General features: G+C 44.5%; 1 protein-coding gene across 1 annotated transcript; it reads left to right on the top strand.

Moving 5' to 3' along the window:
* Positions 1–10,428: 10,428 nt before the first annotated feature.
* LOC127044632 (uncharacterized) lies at positions 10,429–18,372 on the top strand. Its single transcript, XM_050939720.1, has 3 exons — positions 10,429–10,602; positions 13,708–15,213; positions 18,322–18,372. The coding sequence occupies exons 2-3, from the start codon at positions 14,170–14,172 to the stop codon at positions 18,370–18,372; spliced, it is 1,095 nt and encodes a 364-aa protein (XP_050795677.1). The 5' UTR covers positions 10,429–10,602; positions 13,708–14,169.
* The last annotated feature ends 2,537 nt before the right edge of the window (positions 18,373–20,909 follow it).

Here is a 20,909-nt window from a genome sequence, read left to right as displayed (position 1 = left end):
CTGGTGTTATCTGGATCAAAGATCTCCTAGGTCACTCCAATCTTTGACTCTGGGAGCCAGCCTTAACCTGCTCTGCTCTGAGAACCCTCATTCCTCGGCTGTTCACACACAGCCTCTGTTCCTTGGACTGTGCAATCGAATGATACTAGCCAACATCTCCGGTCCCAGACACAACCCTAAGAACCGCCGTCTTGCGGTGTCCAGGTATGCTCACTGGATGCTGCAAGCTTATATGAGTTTGTCAATTTAACAAAGAAATTGATATGTACCAGGCTTGTTATCCCAAGGGGAGTCTCTGACATGCTTCAAACACACTGCTTCACGTAGAAGAAACAAACAGATTTAGATTTTAAGTGATTATAAGTCAAAGCATAACAAGTCAGATTTGGTCAAATGAAATAAAAGCAAAACGCATTCTAAGCTGATCTTAACACTTTCAATGCCCTTACAAACTTAGATATTTATTGCCACAGGCTCGCTGGTTGCTCTTCAGCCAGGCTCTGCCCTTTGATCAGCACTTCAGTCGCTTGGTGTGGTGTCTGTAGATGTAGATGGAAGAGAGAGGAAGAGCATGGAAAATGTCTCTCCCTTTTATCATGTCCTTTCTTCCCTCTTGGCTTTGCCCCCACCTTTCCAAGTCAGGTGAGCATTACCTCATCACAGTTCCAAACTGACCAAGGAAGGGGGGTGACTCCCTCGAGAGTCCCACAGATCCTTTTTTTGCTGTCTAGGCCAGAGTCCTTTGTTCCTGTGAAGCTGGGCTGGGTTTGTCCCATATATGCCCTGATGAGGTGTGAACTGCTTCTCTGCTCTTAGAGAGCTTTTGCCTGGGCTTATTTTAAGCCATGAAGACACATTTTCAGCCTCATACCTGTATACATGAAATTATAACCTATAACATTACGTAACATTACTGTAACAACAATTACTAAACATAACTATAACAACAATGCTCAGCACATAATGAGCCTTCCGAAGACACCCAACATAACAAACTTTGCATTGGATACCACATAGTCATTTTACAAGGATGAACATGGGGGTGCTGGGTGTTCCCCCGAGGTACAGAGTGTCACAATCATATCTTGTTAATGTATATAACAGGAAGTATGTTGCAGAAGTCAAGAGTGAGTGTACCACAAATTGCTTGTGTGGGTATGAAGAAATGATTGTCTGTTGTGCTGGTCATGGTGTCTGTTTCAATGCACGTTATCTAGGTGTTCCATTGTTGGAAAATAGTGAATAGCAAGAACCAAGACATCTGTATCAGGAGACCTAATTACTATGGTTACTTTGACATCAAGAGATCCAAAAGCCATACTGGCACATAAAGCATGCAGGAGTATCCTTCTGTCCACTTCCTCTTGAGTACTGTACAAGTCTTGGGCTTTTCCAACTCCCTACTCTTTCTACCGGTAATGGATTTTGCTACTTGACCATTGTAAAAGGCTCTAGCAAGAAGAAGTTCTGGTGCTGGGTAAGCTTGCACACTCTCAGGTACATTTTGAACCATATATTCACAGAGGAATTTTACAAGTAACTGTTGGATACCACATTTTAAAAACATTTCCATGAAGGCACAGGGTGTCCTCCAGCAACTTGGTATTTCTTGCATCCAACCTTAGATGCTGTCTGTCACTGTCTTTCTGCTGTTTTCACAGAGTTTCTGTTGTTATAGCTGTCAAAGATTCTGATTACAGAATTAGCTTTGTCAAATCCCTTTAGGACCTGCCTCAAGTACTTAGTCACCAATTCATCAAATGTGTGCATTTTGTATCCAGCCATCATTTGTATGACAGCCATTACATCTCTGATGTACATTGTGGTTTCTTTGTTACATGCTCTTAGCTGATGGATTCTTTCAGCTTGAGCTTCCAGCTGACACTCTAATTCAGGTTTGTCTGTTCTTCTCATTGTTCCATTAGCATGGAAGAGACACATAGGCACAGGTCCTATTGGGTGACTAAAAACAATTGCCATTGAACCATCATCTCTGCATCTTGCTAAGGACAGGGCTCCGTGTAAAACAATTTCTGGACTAAGCTGCTGTGATTGTTCCGCTCTTGCCAAACTTAAATGTGGTCTTCTTGGCCATGTCAGCAAATATTTTGATTCCAGATTTCTTGACCAGGATGAAGAAGCTACATATCCCATCAGAATCTTCACCAACATCTGCTATTTTCAGAAGAGACTGTTGCACATTTGAGGTTACATGTAGTCCAGTAGCTATGTTAATAAGCACCTCTGGATGTGATTCAGGATCAAATGGGTTTGTCATATTGTTGATGACATGGTTGGTAAGAGCTGTAACTTGCTCTTCATTTCTCTTCAGTGCAGAGACAAGGACTTGTTTGTGGACTTTGTCTACACTACTGCTTGTTAGGCCTTTTCTTTCCCTCATAGCTTTCTCATAATATATATTGTCATCTCTAACACTAATACTGACCTGTGCATAAGTGTCACTGAATTGAAATGCTAGTTTTTAGAATGTTTCAAAGGCTAGTACTACATGCATAAGCAATTACAAATTAAAACCTTCTACCAGGCAGACTAGATGCTACATTGTATGTACAAAAGCTTACGGATGGAGAAGCATTACATTACAGAAGTATTCACATACATTTATATATACCCACAATGCAATACAAGCTTTTGGCACACACTCTACTGCTATCTATCCACAACCTTCAGTATGAGACTGATCTAGTCAGCACATTTCAATTGAAAATATACAAAACTATTATAAGATAATTTAACAATTAAGAATATACAATATGCTAACATTTCATGTTAGAACATTACAAAATGTTGATATTTACTATTTTTGCCACATGCTAAACAGTTTAATCATCGGGGCTTTGGTAGGGAGGAAGCTGGGTAGGACTATGCACATATTATTCCCTATACCCTTGTACTATTCTCTTTATGTGCCTGGAGAATTCATGCAGTCCTCCATCCCCCTAACTGTGGTTTCACCCTGTGACTGGTTGGATCACAGAAACCCTCTTCGGAGCTGCCACCTGATGCGCCAAGACTATTTCTACCCCTGCTTTCCCACCAGCTCAGGACTCCAGCACCCTGTCTTGCTGAGCCAGACACGCCTGTCTGCTCCAACAAAGACCCAGGGTCTGAATTGCTTACCCCAAAGCTGCAGGTTTACCTGAAAGCAGCTAAAAGAATGTGTTCCTGTCTTTAACACTCACATGCCCAATTCCCAGTGGGGTCTAAACCCAAATAAATCTGTTTTACCCTGTATAAAGCTTATACAGGGTAAACTCATAAATTATAGAGAGATATGCACAGTTGTTTGCTCCCCCCCCCCCGTATTAATACATACTCTGAGTTAAATAACAAGTAAAAAGTGATTTTATTAAATACAGAAAGTAGGATTTAAGTGGTTCCAAGTAGTAAGAGACAGAACAAAGTAAGTCACCAAGCAAAGTAAAATGCGTAAATCTATGTCTAATCAAACTGAATACAGATAAGATCCTCACCAGTTCCAGAATGCTCCCTTTTACAGACTAACCTCCTTTCAGTCTGGGTCCAGCAATCACTCACACCCCTTGAAGTCACTGCCCTTTGTTCCAGTTTCTTCCAAGTATCCTGAGGGGTGGAGATGTTCTCTCTTTAGCCAGCTGAAGACAAAATGGAGGGGTTTCCCAGGGGTTTAAACAGACTTTCTCTTGTGGGTGGACACCCCCTCCTCACTCCTATGCAAAGTCCAGCTCCAGGCTGGAGTTCTGTAATTACCTGGGCAAGTCACACGTCCGTGCATGACTCACAGTCTTTACAGGCAGGAGCCATTGTCCACATGGTATCTTGTATGTCTCCAGGAAGACTTCTTATGTGGATTGGAGCGTTCCAAGATGCATTGTTCCCCAAGTGCTTCCTGATCAGGTACTTAACCTTACAAATTCCTTCCTAAAGAAGCTGACCAAATGCCTGGCAAAGCTTACTTAGAAATCAAGCTAGTATACAGCCAATATTCTTAACCTCAAGTACAAAATGATATATGTGTACAAATAGGATGGATAGATATAGCAGACCGTAACCTTTACAGAGCTATGTAACATGGCACAGGCAGCCCAAAACATATTCCAGTTATGTCATATTCCCATAAAGCATTATACAGTGTCACACACCCCTGTGTAGAGCCATGCATAAACATAGGTTCTCTGTGTTGGGCAGAGTAGTTTATTGGACCTGAATATCCTCTCTGACACTTGTGTAAATCAAAACTGTTTAAGTCAGTGCAGTTACACTAGTATAAAACTGGTGTAAATGAACTAAGTATCAAGCCTCCTTTCTCTGGAAAACCTCAAAAGCAAAAATCTCATTCAAAATAGTATCCCATAACATAATCACCTCATCCGCTATCACTGTAAATCCATGCATAGACAATGTAAGAGAGGAAGTAGTAGAAAACTCCTTCTTCCTCTTTTTTGGACCCAGATTCTCTGTGAAACTATAGAAAACATTAAGTTTTCAGAATAATTTATATAAAAATTAGATCCCATAGGCTGATGAGAGACAGCTGAGGTGAAATTCTTTTTAGTCTCTACAGGTAAGATCATGAAAGGTAAGACTTCCTGAAGACTTAAAAAAATTGATAATAAACTTTAATAATTACATCTTTATATAATATTTTGCATCTTCAAAGTGTTGCATTATAAACAATAACTAATCAGGACTTCATCCTGCAGCTCCTCAGTCATTTGAATAATCCTTACATGAGTAATAACATTCAATTCAATCAGTCTGTTCACTGGAGACTATTAAATATGTAAAGGATATAAGCACAAGTCCACAATTCTTACAATAGACCTCCCAGTTCAGTAAGTATTCTCTCTGCTTTACAGATAGAAGAAATGAGGCAGGAAGGTTAAGTGGCTTGTCAGAGACAGAATTAAAAATTAGGAGTTCCAGGTTTCAGGGCACTACCAAATTGCTCTCTCTTAAGGTCAGAACATATTCCACTGAAGTCAAGAGCAAAATTGTCATTCAGTGCTGCAGGATCAGGCTGTGATGTACCCGTCTGGTGTTGTCTGGAACAATGATCTGCTAGGTAACTTCAGTCCTTGACCCTGGGAGCCAGCCTTACCCTGCTCTGCTCTGACAACCCCCATTCCTCGGGTGTTCATGCACAGCCTCTGGCATGTTAGTTGCTCCTTGGATTGTACAACTGAATGACGCTAGCCAATATTTCCGGTCCTAGACACTACCCTAGGAACCTCCATCTTGCAGTGTCCAGTTATGCCGGCTGGATGCTGCAAGCTTATATGAGTTCATCAAATTAACAAAGAAATTGATATGTACCAGGCTTGTTATCCGAAAGGGAAACTCTAACACGCTTCAAACCAAACACACTGCTTCAGGTAGAATTAACAAACAGATTTATTAACTACAAAGATAAATTTTAAGTGATTATAAATCAAAGCATAACAAGTTCGACTTAGTCAAATGAAATAAAAGCAAAACGCATTCTAAGCTGATCTTAACACTTTCAATACCCTTACAAACTTAGATGCTTCTCACCACAGGCTGGCTGGTTGCTTTTCAGTCAGGCTCTCCCCTTTGATCAGTGCTTCAGTCACTTGGTGTGGTGTCTGTGGATGTGGGTGGAAGAGAGAGGAAGAGCATGGCAAATATCTCTCCCTTTTATCGTGTCTTTCCTTCCCTCTTGGCTTTGCCCCCCACCCTTCAGAGTCAGGTGAGCATTACCTCATAGCAGTTCCAAACTGACCAAAGAAAGGGGGATGACGCCCTTGAGAGTGCGACAGATTATTTTGTTGATGTCTAGGCCAGCGTCCTTTGTTCTTGTGAGGCTGGACTGAGTTTGTCCCACATGTGCCCTGATGAGGTGTGAACTGCCTCTCAGCTCTTGGAAAGTTTTTGTCTGAGCTTATTTTAAGCCATGAAGATACATGTTTAGCCTCATAACTACATACATGAAATTATAACCTATAACCTTATTATAACGTTACTTGTAACAATTACTATGACATCACTATAATAACCATGATCAGTGCATCGTGAGCCTTCTTAAGACCCCAACATGACAAACTTTGCATTGGATACCACACAATCATTTTATAAAGATGAACATGGGAATGTAGAGTGTTTCCCCAAAGTACAGAGCATCACATAGGCCTCGGTCATTAAGCTCCTCTGTGGAAATCAGATGAAGGGACTCTTTCGAAAAGCATAAAAAAAAATTGTTCCAGGAAAATCTCAGCATTAACACAAGGGCTCAAACTATAACAATAGATTAACGCCTATAATTACATAATATTTCTCAGCTTCAACAGAAATTCTATTATATAGAAAATATACTTTAGGGAACAAAAGACTGTAGGGAACAATTTGCCCTGGCAGCCAAATGATTAGTTATTAGGCCTTTTCTGTCTCACTTTTTCGATTGTTATAATTTCAAGAAAGACTATAATTTCAAGAAAGAAAAGTGATATGAAATATTAGCCACTGTCTCCTTTAGTGATGAGCTACATCACTCAATACTATAAAAAGGGCAGTGAAAAACCTACTTTTCATATTCAGGTCAGCAAAGAAACGATGTTTGAAACTGCTCTCACTGCTATACATTTTGTGATGTAGATGTTGGATAAACCCTAATGATTTTTTTTCATTGTTCAAAATTCTCTTTCCTGCTATGTGAGGCAATAGAAAGGATAAAAAAATTGTTCTGCAAAAACAGGGAGCCTGATGCTATATTTTAAAGCAACTTGATTGCCATATTCTCTGCATATTCTGCAGCTCACCCTATTCATTTTGTACTTGTGTAATTATGAAAGAGGAAGGGAGGTGGATGTTGTGATATACACTGTTGGAACAGTCACAGACACATGTAAAGTGCATCTTCCTTATGGAATTTACTCATTCTGTGCATAGCTAATATACAAACAACACAATTAACCATATGTTAACCATAGCCCTTGTATGCTTAGCTGTAATATTTTAATAATATTGACTGCTACTATACCATTGGCAAAATAATTAGAGGGACTATCTTTATCTGTTACTGCATTCTTAGTTAATGACAACCAGGATCTGCCAACTCTTTTTTATTTGCACTGATGCTTCTTTAATGGATATGCTTTAAATCAAATTTCTCTGATTAGAAACACATTTCCACATCCACTATAAAATTCTCTTAGTTGAAGTATCAAACATACATTTCTATTTCTCAGATAAAGGCTTAAATTCAGCAAAATTTTATCTTCAGTTTTTCCATTGCAAAAGACTTTGGAATATGCTTTTGCACGTAATTCTGCTATTTGCTAGTAGTGTGACCATTTGTAGAATTAGTGTAGAATTTGTATTTGGTTCTAGTTTAGATTATAGGTATGGAGATAGGGGATATCACAGGTTGAGCTGGCTTTTAGAGGAGTTGGGACTCAGGGTATGTCTACACTACAGGATTATTCCAATTTTACACAAACCGGTTTTGTAAAACAGATTGTATAAAGTCGAGTGCATGCGGCCACTCAAAGCACAATAATTCGGCGGTGTGCGTCCATGTACTGAGGCTAGCGTCGATTTCTGGAGCGTTGCACTGTGAGTAGCTATCCCGTAGCTATCCCATAGTTCCCACAGTCTCCCCCGCCCATTGGAATTCTGGGTTGAGATCCCAATGCACGATGGTGCAAAAACAGTGTCACGGGTGATTCTGTGTAAATGTCGTCACTCATTCCTTCCTCCGTGAAAGCAACAGCAGACAATCATTTTGCGCCATTTTTCCCTGGATTGCCCTGGCAGATGCCATAGCATGGCAACCATGGAGCCCATTTTGCCTGTGAAAGTAAAATAAATTATATATTAAGAATAGAAAGGATTAAAGAAATGCTGTCTGTATCTGTAAGCAAAAATGTTGGAATGTTGCAACCAGGTGTCAGGAATACAGACATTAACATAGAACAATTGCACCGTTTAAGGGCAATTGGTGAAGCATTAGCCTTAGATCGATAACAGTTAGTAAGGAAATAGGATATGCATGCTGTGCCCCAAATGAATTTTCCTGTTTTGCTTTCTTTGTTCCTTTGTCTAATTCCCGCTCTTTTATCTGTATAAATAAGACTGTTTGGGTCTTGCATGGCCACTCACATATTCTGAATGTTATTGGCGGAGCGCTGCGCTAATAAACAGAGTGGTCTGACAAATTGTGAGTCTTGATTCTAACTTTGACAATTTGGAGGTTCCACCGAGATGGCAACCGTCTTCACTGGGGCTGTGTGATTCCTGACCATTTGTGTAGGACGACCGTGGCAGCCGGCACCTGGGCACTTGGCCCAAGCGGTCCTCCACTAAAACGGAAAGGCGCACGACCACAGTGAAGTCTACGCCATCGAACCTGTTGGTTCCCACTCTGTTCTGGTAGGGATCCCGGGATCTGACATCAGGATTCTGGTCAGGTAATTATTTCTGTGTTCTGTCCGGACTGAGGACTGTCCTGTCTCTGTGTCTATCCGTCCTCCCTGTGGAGTGTTTGAGTCTGGGTGCCGTCTCTATCTGGGGATCGGCCGACCAAGGGGTTCCCGTCCCTGCGGTCTGAGTGAGTGAAATCTGCACAATCGCAGCCGCACCACACCTTGGGTAAAACCCTTAGTGTGAAAGCAAGGGCGATTGAGGCAGTAGCCTGTGGGCTCCTTTTCTGTGTTGCACTGGGCATCGCTCTGACGAACCCTAATTTCCTTCTTGTGTGATTGGTGTGTGAAGTCCTCCTGTATGGGTAACCAGACGTCTAAGCCGGGGCAGTTCCCTAAAGGAACTCCGGCTCATTTTATGTATTTTAGGAAAGGTCTAGACTCCTGTAAGTTTCTGGAAAAATGGTCTAGGCTAACTCAGGGAGATCCCAAAACTCAGTGGCCACTGTTAGGATCTTGGGATAAGGATCGAGTAGACGTCTTAAAAGACAAGCTTGGCCAATCTAAAACTAAATTGGCAAAAGGAGAGGTCGATTGTTTCATGCAATGGTGGGAAGAGGCAAATCATAGATGGACAGAATCGAAACTCGCCTCTCTCAAAGATTCAAATGATAAGTTAAAATCTTTATTGGAAACCTCCTCTCCCACCACTAGACCGAGCGCTCCCCTTTACCCTGTTCTCCAAGCAGACCCCCCTTCATACTCCTGTCTCCGGGTGGGAAAAGACGAAGAAAACCCCTTGCTAGATTCCGGGGATGAGGATGAAGAAGACGCATTAATTGGCCTGGCAGCCTTGCGTCGAATCAATAGACGGCCACCCACGCCCCTAGCTCAGGAACAACTGTCACCAGATCTCCCAGATCAGGAACAATTCCCAGAGATCTCCAGTTCGAACCCGTCTGGACCATCTGGTAATGCCGAGGCCCATTCCTCTGGACTAATTCTGCCTCGTAAAAGTTCACGCTTAGGCCTTAAAAATATCCAGGCTCCCCTCCGAATCCTGCATACTGGGGGCCAGGACGGGGGTCCCACTTGGAGCTATAAACCCTGGACTCGAACTGAGCTCCTTTCAATTATAAAAGGCTTTCCAAAGCCCCGAGAAAATCCTACCAAATTTGCAGAGGAATTTTTGTTGGTGTGCGATACCTATGAACCCTCTGAGGCAGACCTCCTGCAGCTGTGCAAGCTACTTGTAACAGCCCCTAGTGAGCATGATAAATGGCTCACAGCAGCAGATTGGCCCACTGCTGACCGCCACTCTACTTTGCCAGACACTGGTCCTACTGCTGAATACCGAAAAAAGTGTAAGGAACGAGCTAAAAATCTATTTGAAGCCATCCCTCGGGTATGGACTCCTAAAACCAACTGGACTGCCATAAATAGCTGTAAGCAACGACAGGGAGAAAACCCTAGCGACTATCGCACCCGGCTAACTGACATTTTTCTGCAACATTCTGGTATACAGCAACCAGATACAAATGGACAAGGTGCCCTGGCTAGTGCATTTGTTAATGGCCTCCTGCCTGCTATTGGCAATCTGCTAAAACGCATAAGTGTTGGATGGGAGACCGAAACCATGGACAAATTGCAAACAGTGGCAGAGCATTGCCAACGTACTTTAAAAGGAAAGGAAGAGCAATCAGCTCAGCAGTTAATGGCCTTGCAAATACAGCATTATTCAGGGCAGGGCAAACAGTACCGGGGACGGGGAAAATACCAGGGACGAGGACGGGGGGGACGTGGTCGCGGGAGGGAACAGGGAACTGGATTTTCGGGTTATGGGGATGTTTGTAATTACTGTAAACAGCCGGGACATTGGAAAAATGAGTGTCCAAGCCGGCCTGGTAACTCTGTGAACAACCAGTTAAACCCCCTGCCAGCACAGCCAGTCAGCCCCCAGCCTTACTTTGCCTCACAACAATGACAGGACACCGGGGAACCTCAGGAAATTTTAGCCCCTTTACTACCTCTCAGTCCCACTGGTGAGTGTGTGTTAACTATCAATGATCTTTCTCTCCCTTTCCTTGTTGACACGGGAGCTTCGCTCTCTGCAGTTCGTACTACCGACCTGCCTGAGGTTCCCCGCTCCGGAAAAACCGTGTCCGCTGTGGGCATTACGGGAGTCCCAACCCCTTATCCCCTTTCAAAACCTCTACCGGTCCAGGTTGGTCCCCTTTCTGCAGATCATGCCTTCCTTCTCTCTGATTCCACTCCGGTAAACCTTTTGGGTCGGGATCTGTTATGTAAGCTTGGCTGCACCATATACTGTTCCCCGGATGGGGTCTATTTACAAATTCCCCAGTCTTCCCTGAGTGATTCTGTAGCCTCCCTGCTGTCTGAAACGTCCCTTTCTACTCCGGTCCCTTGTTGCCCACTGGTCCCGTCCCTTGAGCACCTAATTTCGCAGGTCCCATCCTCTCTGTGGCCAACCCATCCCTCTGAGGTGGGCCGCTTAAATACTGATCCTGTCTGCATTACTGTTGACTCTTCCAAACCCCTGCCTCGCCTATCTCAGTACCCTTTAAACCCTGAGGCAGAGGCTGGCATTGCTCCGGTCATAACTGCCCTGCAGGAGCAAGGCATTATTGTTCCCTGTTCCAGTCCCTGTAACACCCCTATCCTCCCTGTTCGAAAAGCTGATGGCAAATCATGGCGATTTGTTCAGGACCTTCGAGCCATTAATCGTATTGTCATACCTGTTTTTCCTGTTGTCCCAAACCCAGCAACGATCCTGGCTTCTATTCCACCAGCTGCAACTCATTTTACTGTTGTTGATTTGTGTTCTGCTTTCTTTTCTGTTCCGGTTCACCCTGATTCCCAATACCTCTTTGCCTTTTCCTAGAGGGGACAGCAATATACATGGACCACACTCCCTCAGGGGTATACGGAAAGTCCATCTTATTTCTCCCAGGCATTAGCCCGAGACCTAGCTGACCTTGTTTTCCCATCTGGGTCCACTCTAGTCCAATATGTAGATGATCTGCTCCTCTGTTCCCCCTCGTTATCTGCCTCAGAAACTGATTCTTTAGTGCTCCTTACTGCCCTAGCAAACAAAGGTCACAAGGCTTCTCGCTCTAAACTACAGCTTTGTCAAACCTCTGTCACATACCTTGGTTTTCTCCTCTCCCAGGGTTCCCGTACACTTTCTCCCACCCGCGTCCAGGCTATTCTTAGCTTTCCCCGACCCTGCACTCCACGCCAGGTCCGAAAATTTTTAGGCATGACTGGATTTTGCAGGCAATGGATTCCCCAATACGCCTCCCTTGCAAAACCTCTACAGGAACTCACTCGACTCTCTGTGCCTAATCCCATGCCATGGTCACCTGAAGCAGACTCTGCCTTTGTTTCCCTCAAACAAGGTTTGGCTTCGGCCCCCGCTTTAGGGCTGCCAGACTATTCTAAGCCTTTTACCCTTTTCTGCCATGAACAATCTGGATGTGCACTTGGAGTTCTCACTCAGGTGCACGGAGGCAGGAATCGCCCAGTAGCTTATTTCTCTGCCACTTTGGACCCCATGGCCCAAGGCCTGCCCCCCTGCCTGCGTGCTGTGGCTGCTGCAGCACGCTTAGTCGAAATGTCTGAATCCCTTGTCCTTCGCTCCCCCCTTACTCTCATGGTCCCTCACTCTGTAGAAACTCTGCTGTTACAACGCAATACAAGCCACCTCTCCTCCGCTCGCCTTACCAGGTATGAACTTCTACTGCTGTCGGCCTCATATATCACTATAAAGCGCTGTTCTCAGTTAAATCCTGCCACTCTCCTTCCTTTGTCTAATGACGGTGATCCTCATGACTGCCTTGCTACTGTCTCTGCTATCACCGTCCCGCGCTCTGACCTTTCTGATGTCCCTCTCCCTAACTCTGACCTTGTTTTGTTTACTGATGGTTCCTGTTTTCGAGACAACCAAGGTCGTCTCCTTGCAGGATACGCTGTAGTGTCCCTCTCTGAAACCCTAGAAGCTGCACCTTTACCTTCTGTAACCTCAGCACAGGTTGCTGAATTAGTTGTCCTCACCCGTGCCTGCTTTTTGGTTGAGGGACGCTCCGCCACCATTTACACTGACTCTCGCTATGCTTTTGGGGTTGTACATGACTTTGGTACCCTCTGGCAAGCTCGGGGTTTCCTTACATCTGCCAGTACCCCTATTAAGAATGGCCCCTATATCGCTGCTCTCCTGTATGCAGTTTTACTTCCCTCTGCCCTGGCTATTGTTAAGTGCCCTGGCCACTCGATGGCAGACACTGATGTTGCTAAGGGTAATGCGTTTGCTGATGCCTCTGCTAAACATGCTGCTGCTATAGAACCTTCCCCAGATGCATTTCTAGGTTCCCTCTCTGTTTCTATACCACCACCCTCCCTCACTGACCTCACCCTGCTCCAGGACTCTGCCCCAGAAACTGAAAAAGATTCCTGGGTTGCCCAGGGTTGCTCTCTACATCCTGATTCCCTTTGGCGTTCGCCTACTGGTACCTTCGTAGCCCCCTTTTCATTCTACCCATCGCTGGCCGCCCTGCTACACGGTGTTTCGCATGTCGGAAAGGAGGGAATGGTGTCTGCTCTAACTAAGGCGGGATGGTGGGCTCCCCATTTCAGCTCTTTTGCAGCCCGCCACTGTGCCGCCTGCACCACTTGCCAAAGCCACAATATTGGTAAACCTGTAAAAGTGGCTCAGGGATTCCGGGGCTTGCCCCAAGCACCTTTCTTGCATTGGCAACTTGATTTTGTACAAATGCCTAAGTGTCAACGATTTGAATTTATTTTGGTTATGGTATGTTTATTTTCTGGTTGGATTGAAGCCTTTCCTTGTTGCAAGGCTGACTCACTGTCCGTTGCTAAATGTTTGTTAAACCATATTATGCCTGCCAAGGGAATTCCTGCCACTCTGTCCAGTGACCGGGGTACACACTTTACCTGACAAATTGTTCAACACCTGGATCGTATATTACATGTCACACACCTGCTGCACTGTCCCTACCACCCACAAAGTGCAGGTGCTGTGGAAAGGCGAAATGGTGTACTTAAGAATAAACTTGCTAAAATTTGTGACTCCACAGGGTTAAGCTGGTCAGCAGCTTTACCACTAGCCCTTATGGAAATGCGATCCACTCCATCCCAAAGGCATAAACTGAGTCCTTTTGAAATCGTTATGGGACGCCCTATGCGAACTGTGGCTACCATTACTTCAGTCCCAGACTTGAATTTGACTCACAGTACGCTCCTTCAATATTGCAAGGGATTAATGCAAGCTGTAAGTCACTTCCATTCACAGGTTCGAGCCGCCTGGCCGACGGAACCCACCTCTGACGCCTGCCACAACCTTGAACCAGGTGACTGGGTCTACGTACGGCATCACCATCGAAAACACGCCTTGGAACCTCGCTGGAAGGGTCCTCATCAGGTACTGCTTACTACCCAGACAGCTGTTAAGCTATCTGGCATTGCAGCATGGATACATGCTTCACAGTGTAAGAAGACACCCTCCCCGGCGAACCAATCAACACCTCAGGACTGCGCAGAGTCAGTTTTGACTCCAGAAGAAGACGTAGAGGAACAGCCTGCAATACCTTACAATCTACGCTCTCGTAAGGGTTGCCAGAAGCAGATGACGATCTAAAGCAAGGCCCAAGAAGCAGCAGCAGTGAGCCTAGCGCCTGCTGTCTGGTGGACATAAAACTGTGAGTGCAGTTCCCTCAGTTGAGGTTGTCAGAACCAGAAGGGCCTTGCCTCCAACATGCACCTCTGGTGGCGCCTGTTCCTCGGCTGCTGGTATCTTAAGGTCTGGGGTGCCCACAATGACAATTCTTTTATCCAGCAGCAAGTGTGGATAGCCCAGACCCTTAATATTTCTAAATGCTGGGTCTGCAGCCACATCCCAGCCCACTCTCAAGCTGGTGTTCCTGTCCTGGCTATCCCACTGAATTCCCCAGACCTTACTGGAGGACCTCGTCCATTTAACAAAACATGGAACAGCAATGACACTTGGGAAGCAGTGGGAATAAATGTATCTAAATGGATAAGTGTGGTGGAGGGGAAAGGTCATTGGTGTTGGGTGTGTAATGGGACAGGGCTGGATCTGGGAACAAGCCGTTGCCTTCAGCATATTGTGGCAAATGGTGTATGGGATTATTCAAACAAAACTAAGAAGTGGCGGACTGGGTATGGGGATATGAATTTTTTCTCAACCTGGGATCAAACAGAAAAATCAATCTCATGTTCCCCCTACAGTAATCTTAGTAAAAATAATACAATCTTCCAATGCCATACAAATACTACCACTCTTCGTAAGGAGGATTACCCTGTGCCCTTTGGAGGATATTACTCCTCATTTGCAGATACCTATGTAACAAATGGATGCAATCGACCTTTCCCGGCCTTAATAGGCCATCATTGGGTTTGTGGAACCAAAGCTTATACTGTATTACCAGCTAACTGGTCAGGTATCTGTTATCCTGCCCAACTCTTCCCACAATTCCGGGTGCTAGAGTCCCTCCCACGAGAACGCCTCCGTAATTTCAGGCGAAAAAGAAGGGACTTACTAGATGCCCAATGGTATATACATAACATAAGCCCCTTAACTTGGGAAGAGGCCATTGGCACTTCCTTTATCCCACTTGGGGGAGTAATACACCACGCAAAAAGACTCCTAAGGTTACAAGCAGTGGTTGAAATAATGGCAAATGAAACCGGAGAAAGTTTAAAAACCCTGGCCAAAGAAACAGGGGTGATCAGACAGGTTGCCCTCCAAAACCGTCAAGCATTAGATATAGTGCTGGCGGCAAAAGGAGGAACCTGTGCTCTCATTGGAAAAGAATGTTGTGTGTTTATACCTGACAATACCAATGAGGTAATAGATCACGCTAGCCACTTAGAACAAATCGCATATCTTCCTCATGAAGAGCTGAGTTCTTTATGGAAGTGGCTAAGTAACCTGTTCAATTTCTCTGGCATAGGAAACTGGTTGTTTCAGGGAGCCCTAACTATCCTGTTTGGAATCTTAGTGATTTTTGTATGCTTTCAGTTAATCTCCTGTTGTATTCACAATTGTGTCACCCAGATGACTACCCCAAAACAGAGTGCTAACATGATGATTTTGAATATCGCTGATGAACTAAAAGATAAGGAACGGTTAATTTGTGGAACCCAGTAAGGGTTGGTCATGGCGTAAGCCTGACCAAAAGGAGGGATTGTGAAAGTAAAATAAATTATATATTAAGAATAGAAAGGATTAAAGAAATGCTGTCTGTATCTGTAAGCAAAAATGTTGGAATGTTGCAACCAGGTGTCAGGAATACAGACATTAACATAGAACAATTGCACCGTTTAAGGGCAATTGGTGAAGCATTAGCCTTAGATCGATAACAGTTAGTAAGGAAATAGGATATGCATGCTGTGCCCCAAATGAATTTTCCTGTTTTGCTTTCTTTGTTCCTTTGTCTAATTCCCGCTCTTTTATCTGTATAAATAAGACTGTTTGGGTCTTGCATGGCCACTCACATATTCTGAATGTTATTGGCGGAGCGCTGCGCTAATAAACAGAGTGGTCTGACAAATTGTGAGTCTTGATTCTAACTTTGACATGCCTTTTGTCATTGTCACCGTATGTGTACTGGATGCCGCTGACAGAGGCGGTACTGCAGTGCTACACAGCAGCATTCATTTGCCTTTGCAACATAGCAGAGATGGTTACCAGTTGTTCTGTACTGTCTGCTGTGCCATTGTAAATTGGTGATGAGATGACGGTTATCAGTCATTCTGTACCGTCTGCTGCTGTCATGGGTGCTCCTGGCTGGCCTTTGCTGAGGTCGGCCGGGGGCGCAAAGACAAAAATGGGAATGACTCCCCGGGTCATTCCCTTCTTTATGTTTTATCTAAAAATAGAGTCAGTCCTGCCTAGAATATGGGGCAAGTGTACTAGAGAACCAGTGTATCAGAGAATCAGAGAGCACAGCCGCTCTGTGTCAGATCCCGCAGAAATGATCAGCTGCATGCCATTCTAGGGGGTGCCCCTCCAATAATCCCACCCGTTGCTTCCCTCCTCCCCCAATCTTCCTGGGCTACCGTGGCAGTGTCCTCCTATTTGTGTTATGAAGTAATAAAGAATGCAGGAATAAGACATACTGAGTTTTTAGTGAGATAAAATGAGGGGGAGGCAGCCTCCAGCTGCTATGATAGTCCAGGCAGGACATTAAATGATGAGGGGAAGAGGAGCCCAGCCTCCCACTACTATGATAGTCCAGGCAGTACAGAATCTTTTCTTTAGACATGAAAGGGGGGGACTGATGGAACTCAGCCCCCAGTTGCTATGATGAGGATGGTTACCAGCCGTTCTGTACCATCTGCTGGGAATGACTGGGAGTCATTCCTATTTTTAGGCGCCCCCGGCCGACCTCACCTGAGGACAGCCAGGAGCACTAACGGGTTGATGACGAGGACGGCTATCAGTCCTTTTGTACTGTACCGTCTGCCACCGGGGAGGAGAGGGGAGAGGATGCTGCTGTTCTGTGCCGCAGCACCGCGTCTACCAGCAGCTTGCAGTAGACATAGGGTGACACTGAAAAGTCAAGAAACAATTTTTTCCCTTTTCTTTCACGGGCGGGGGGGGGGCGTAAATTGAAGAGATATACCCTGAACTGCCCCGGACAATGTGTTTGACTCTACAGGCACTGGGAGCTCAGCCAAGAATGCAAATACTTTTCGGAGACTGCGGGGACTGTGGGATAGCTGGAGTCCTCAGTCTCCCTTCCCTCCCTCCATGAGCGTCCATTTGATTCTTTGGCTTTCCGTTACGCTTGTCACACAGCACTGTGACGTGGACTCTGTATCATAACCTGGAGATTTTTTTCAAATGCTTTGGCATTTTGTCTTCTGTATCAGAGATCTGATAGAACAGATTTGTCTCCCCATACAGCGATCAGATCCAGTATCTGCTGTACGGTCCATGCTGGAGCTCTTTTTGGATTTGGGACTGCATCGCCACCCGTGCTGATCAGAGCGCCACGCTGGGCAAACAGGAAATGCAATTCAAAAGTTTGCGGGGCTTTTCCTGTCTACCTGGCCAGTGCATCTGAGTTCAGATTGCTTTCCAGAGTGGTCACAATGGTGCACTGTGGGATACCGCCCGGAGGCCAATACCGTCAATTTGCGGCCACACTAACCCTAATCCGACATGGCAATACCAATTTCAGCGCTACTCCTCTCATTGGGGAGAAGTACAGAAACTGGTTTAAAGAGCCCTTTATATCGATATTAAGGGCCTCCTTGTGTGGATGGGTGCAGGGTTAAATCAGTTTAACGCTGCTAAATTTGGTTTAAACGTGTAGTATAGACCAGGCCTCAGCTGCACCTGCGCCAAGCTTAGCTCACCTCCCCAGGTAAATTAAATGAGAGCAAAAGGGTCACATGATGGACAGCATGTGACAAAAACAAAAAAATTGCCTCCTGGGATTGAAGAGCAGATAGTGAGCGGAAGGGAGAATTGTGAGCATTTTCTATAGAGTGGGAGGCTGATCAGGAAAAAGCCTCTGGGAGCTAGTCTGTGTTGATCAGGGGAATTCTTTGAGTTTTGTGTTTAAACAACAAATTGTGCCCTGAGATAAGGGCCTGAAATTGACTTGTGTGTGTCATTCATTCCTCTTTGGACTGGTGAGACAGTGACCAGTGTACAAGGGAAATGGAGGGGTGGAAGGACAAAGAAGTTAGTGATAGCTGAGGGTGGAGTTCAATAGTATGTCTGCATATTCTACAGAGTATGAGGAAGTCAAAACTTGTTTTATACAGACACAACATCTCTATTCGGATATTTAAAATAACCAAGGAGGCAGCAGTCAAAAAACAAACAAAAAAGCTAATTAGAAAAAGTCTACAACTTTGTTAAAAATTACAGAAAAAGACAATGAGGAAAATGTTGGAAAAAATACGAAAGTACAACCTGTGATACAGCATGGCCAGAGGGCAGCAGGAGAGTGTTAGCAGGGAGCCTTATTCCCTGCAAGGGGAGGAAGGTTTATTGTAGATTAACTAGAGCACCCAAAGCCAATTAGAGCACCAGCAGTCAGTCATGTGATAAAACCCCCCTGCTTCAGTCAGACAGTGTGGGAGTTGGAGCAGGAAGGTTTGGCTGGAGCAGAGAGCAGTTTGAAGGAGTTGGAGAAGAGAACAGTATTGAAGACAAAAGGAAAGTTTGGAGGAGTGCTGTGGTGGGCTGAGAAATCCAAAAGAAACCCTAGGTAAGAGGCACCTGGCTTGTGTAAAAGGAGGGCAAGAAGCCCCTTCCCAAGCTGAAGGGCAGGAGAGGGAAGTAGCCCAGGGGAAGGAACCACTAGTTCAAGTGGTTCACCACAAACCTCAGGACCCCTGGGTTGGGACCTGGAGAAGAGGGTGGGCCCAGGTCCCTCCCTCTCCACTCCCCTCCTCAAGGACACTAGTGGGGTAATTAAAATACTGGTTCAGAGGCAAGCAATGGTGCCCTGAGACCTTCCCCAAAGAAGAGAAAGCATGAGACCCAGCATAACAGTACTGGCAATTTGCCACAAACCAAAGGCTCCTTCCTGCACAAGCTGAGTGTTAAGTACATGAGTAATCTCAAAACTTCAATGGGACTGTTCAAATGCTTAAACCTAAGCATATATGTCAACAGAGAGAATTGTGAGCATTTCACTCTAAATTCCTACAATTCCCTAAGAAGTGTGCTGGTATCCCACAATACAGTATGATTTCCCACAAGGCAGTATGCCTGAAGATGGTGTCAAAGTTAGACTCAGGACTCACAGCTTGTCAGACCACTCTGTTTTATTAGCACAGCGCTGTGCTAATAACACCCAGATAGTTTGTGTCTTTCATGGTGCTCACATTATCTTATTTATATAGATAAAATGGTGAGAACTTAACAACATAACAAAGGAAGCAGAATCTGATAAGTTTACCTGGGCTAGACATGCATATTTTATTTCCTTACTAACTATTACTGATCTTCTGTTAATGTTTCACCATTAGCTTAAGTGGACTCATTGTTTATGCCTAATGTTTCTTTTCCTGACACCTGTATTTCAACATTTCTTATTTCTGATTAAAGGAACATACAACATTTCTCTATTCCATTCTTATTTTTACAATATAATTCATTTTACTTTCACAATGGCATGGAAGACGCTGGGATGGCTTCCTACAGTGCAGTTTGCCTTCTACAATACAAATTGACACTGTCTGGACAGAATGCACTGGCACCAACAGCCAAGTGTGAACACACTCTGCTGAAATAGTTTTGTTGTTGGCACTGTATTGGCTGAACTTTTGCTGGTAAACTTCCTAGTGTGGACAAGGCAAGGTTTAAAAACATTTTAAAATAACAAAATAAAAAAGAATGAAAAATGAAGTTTCACACATACAAGAAAATAGGAAAGGTTTAAAAAGTGCCTTCCACTGCACCCTTTCTCCCACACTTGTATTGTCTGCTTGGTTCTATTATTAAAAGTAGCTGAACATCCACAACTCCTGAAAGGTGTGCAGCACTTTAGAGTCAATAGGACTAGTCAAAATATTTAGTACCATCATCACACTTCAAGCATTGTCACTTTGGATGCCAATCCAAGATGAGGCACCTGTGTCCATCTTTACTTTGTAAACTCTTTTTGAGTTGGGATTGTTTATAGTTTGTGTACATGCATATTGTTAGTGCTTACCAAATTAAATGACCAAAAAACTTGGCTAACGCAGAGTTAAGATTGTTTAGTGGTGTCTCATGCCCTAACAGAATGTAGGAGAATGCATAATTTAAGCTTCTGAAAATCAAGAAATGAAAATGTAAGGTGACACAAATGTAAATACTCTGAAAACTAGGAAATAAAAAGTTATGCTTCCCCATGCAACAGTCTTCACTCTGCTCTCCCAAGAGTTGGCAACAGCCACAGAAATTAATTAAAGGCTTGTCTAAACTTACATTTTATAGAGCTCTAACTTGCTGGCTCTGTGGTATGAAAAATCACCCCCCTGAGCGCAGCAAGTTTGAGAGCTTTAAAGCACTCGTGTAGACAGGCTCTGAGTGCTGGTTCATGGAGGTGGATTACCAGGAGTGCTGAGAGAGCTCTCTCCCAGCACTCACGTGACCACACTCGCACTTCAAAGCAGTGCTGCAGGAGTGTTCCCGTGGCAGCGCTTTGAAGTTTCCAATGTAGACATACCCTAAGAAAGAATGATTTGCTCTGAGCCTTTCCCCCTGCTCTCCAACTCAACTTTCCTCCTTGCCACTCCAAGCCTCTCATAAGCTTCGAGGGGCCACAGAGAGTTGGGAAGATTGCTGGGCTGTGAAGTGTGCGTTTATCAGTCAGACAGAAAGGGGCAGAAGAATGGAGATGCAGAGTTCCTACCCCAAACCTGGGCCCAGTATATAGGGAGGGACCTCTCCCTATCTAGCTGCAGCACAGGAGGCTGAAATGTGTGAAGTAGCCTCAATTAGATTTTCTCAGCAGAATGAGA

Source organism: Gopherus flavomarginatus, chromosome 2 (assembly GCF_025201925.1).
Source record: "Gopherus flavomarginatus isolate rGopFla2 chromosome 2, rGopFla2.mat.asm, whole genome shotgun sequence".
NCBI classification, from domain to species: domain Eukaryota; kingdom Metazoa; phylum Chordata; order Testudines; family Testudinidae; genus Gopherus; species Gopherus flavomarginatus.
Note: the sequence above shows the minus strand (reverse complement) of the source record. Positions and strands in the feature narration are given on the sequence as shown.

Bases quoted from the DNA above. Each gene is read 5' to 3' on its own strand.
- LOC127044632 (XM_050939720.1), top strand. From the start codon at position 14,170: ATGCACCTCTGGTGGCGCCTGTTCCTCGGCTGCTGGTATCTTAAGGTC. The intron at 15,214-18,321 runs GCAAAAGGAGGA...TAAAAATTACAG, and splicing joins CATTAGATATAGTGCTGGCG to AAAAAGACAATGAGGAAAAT.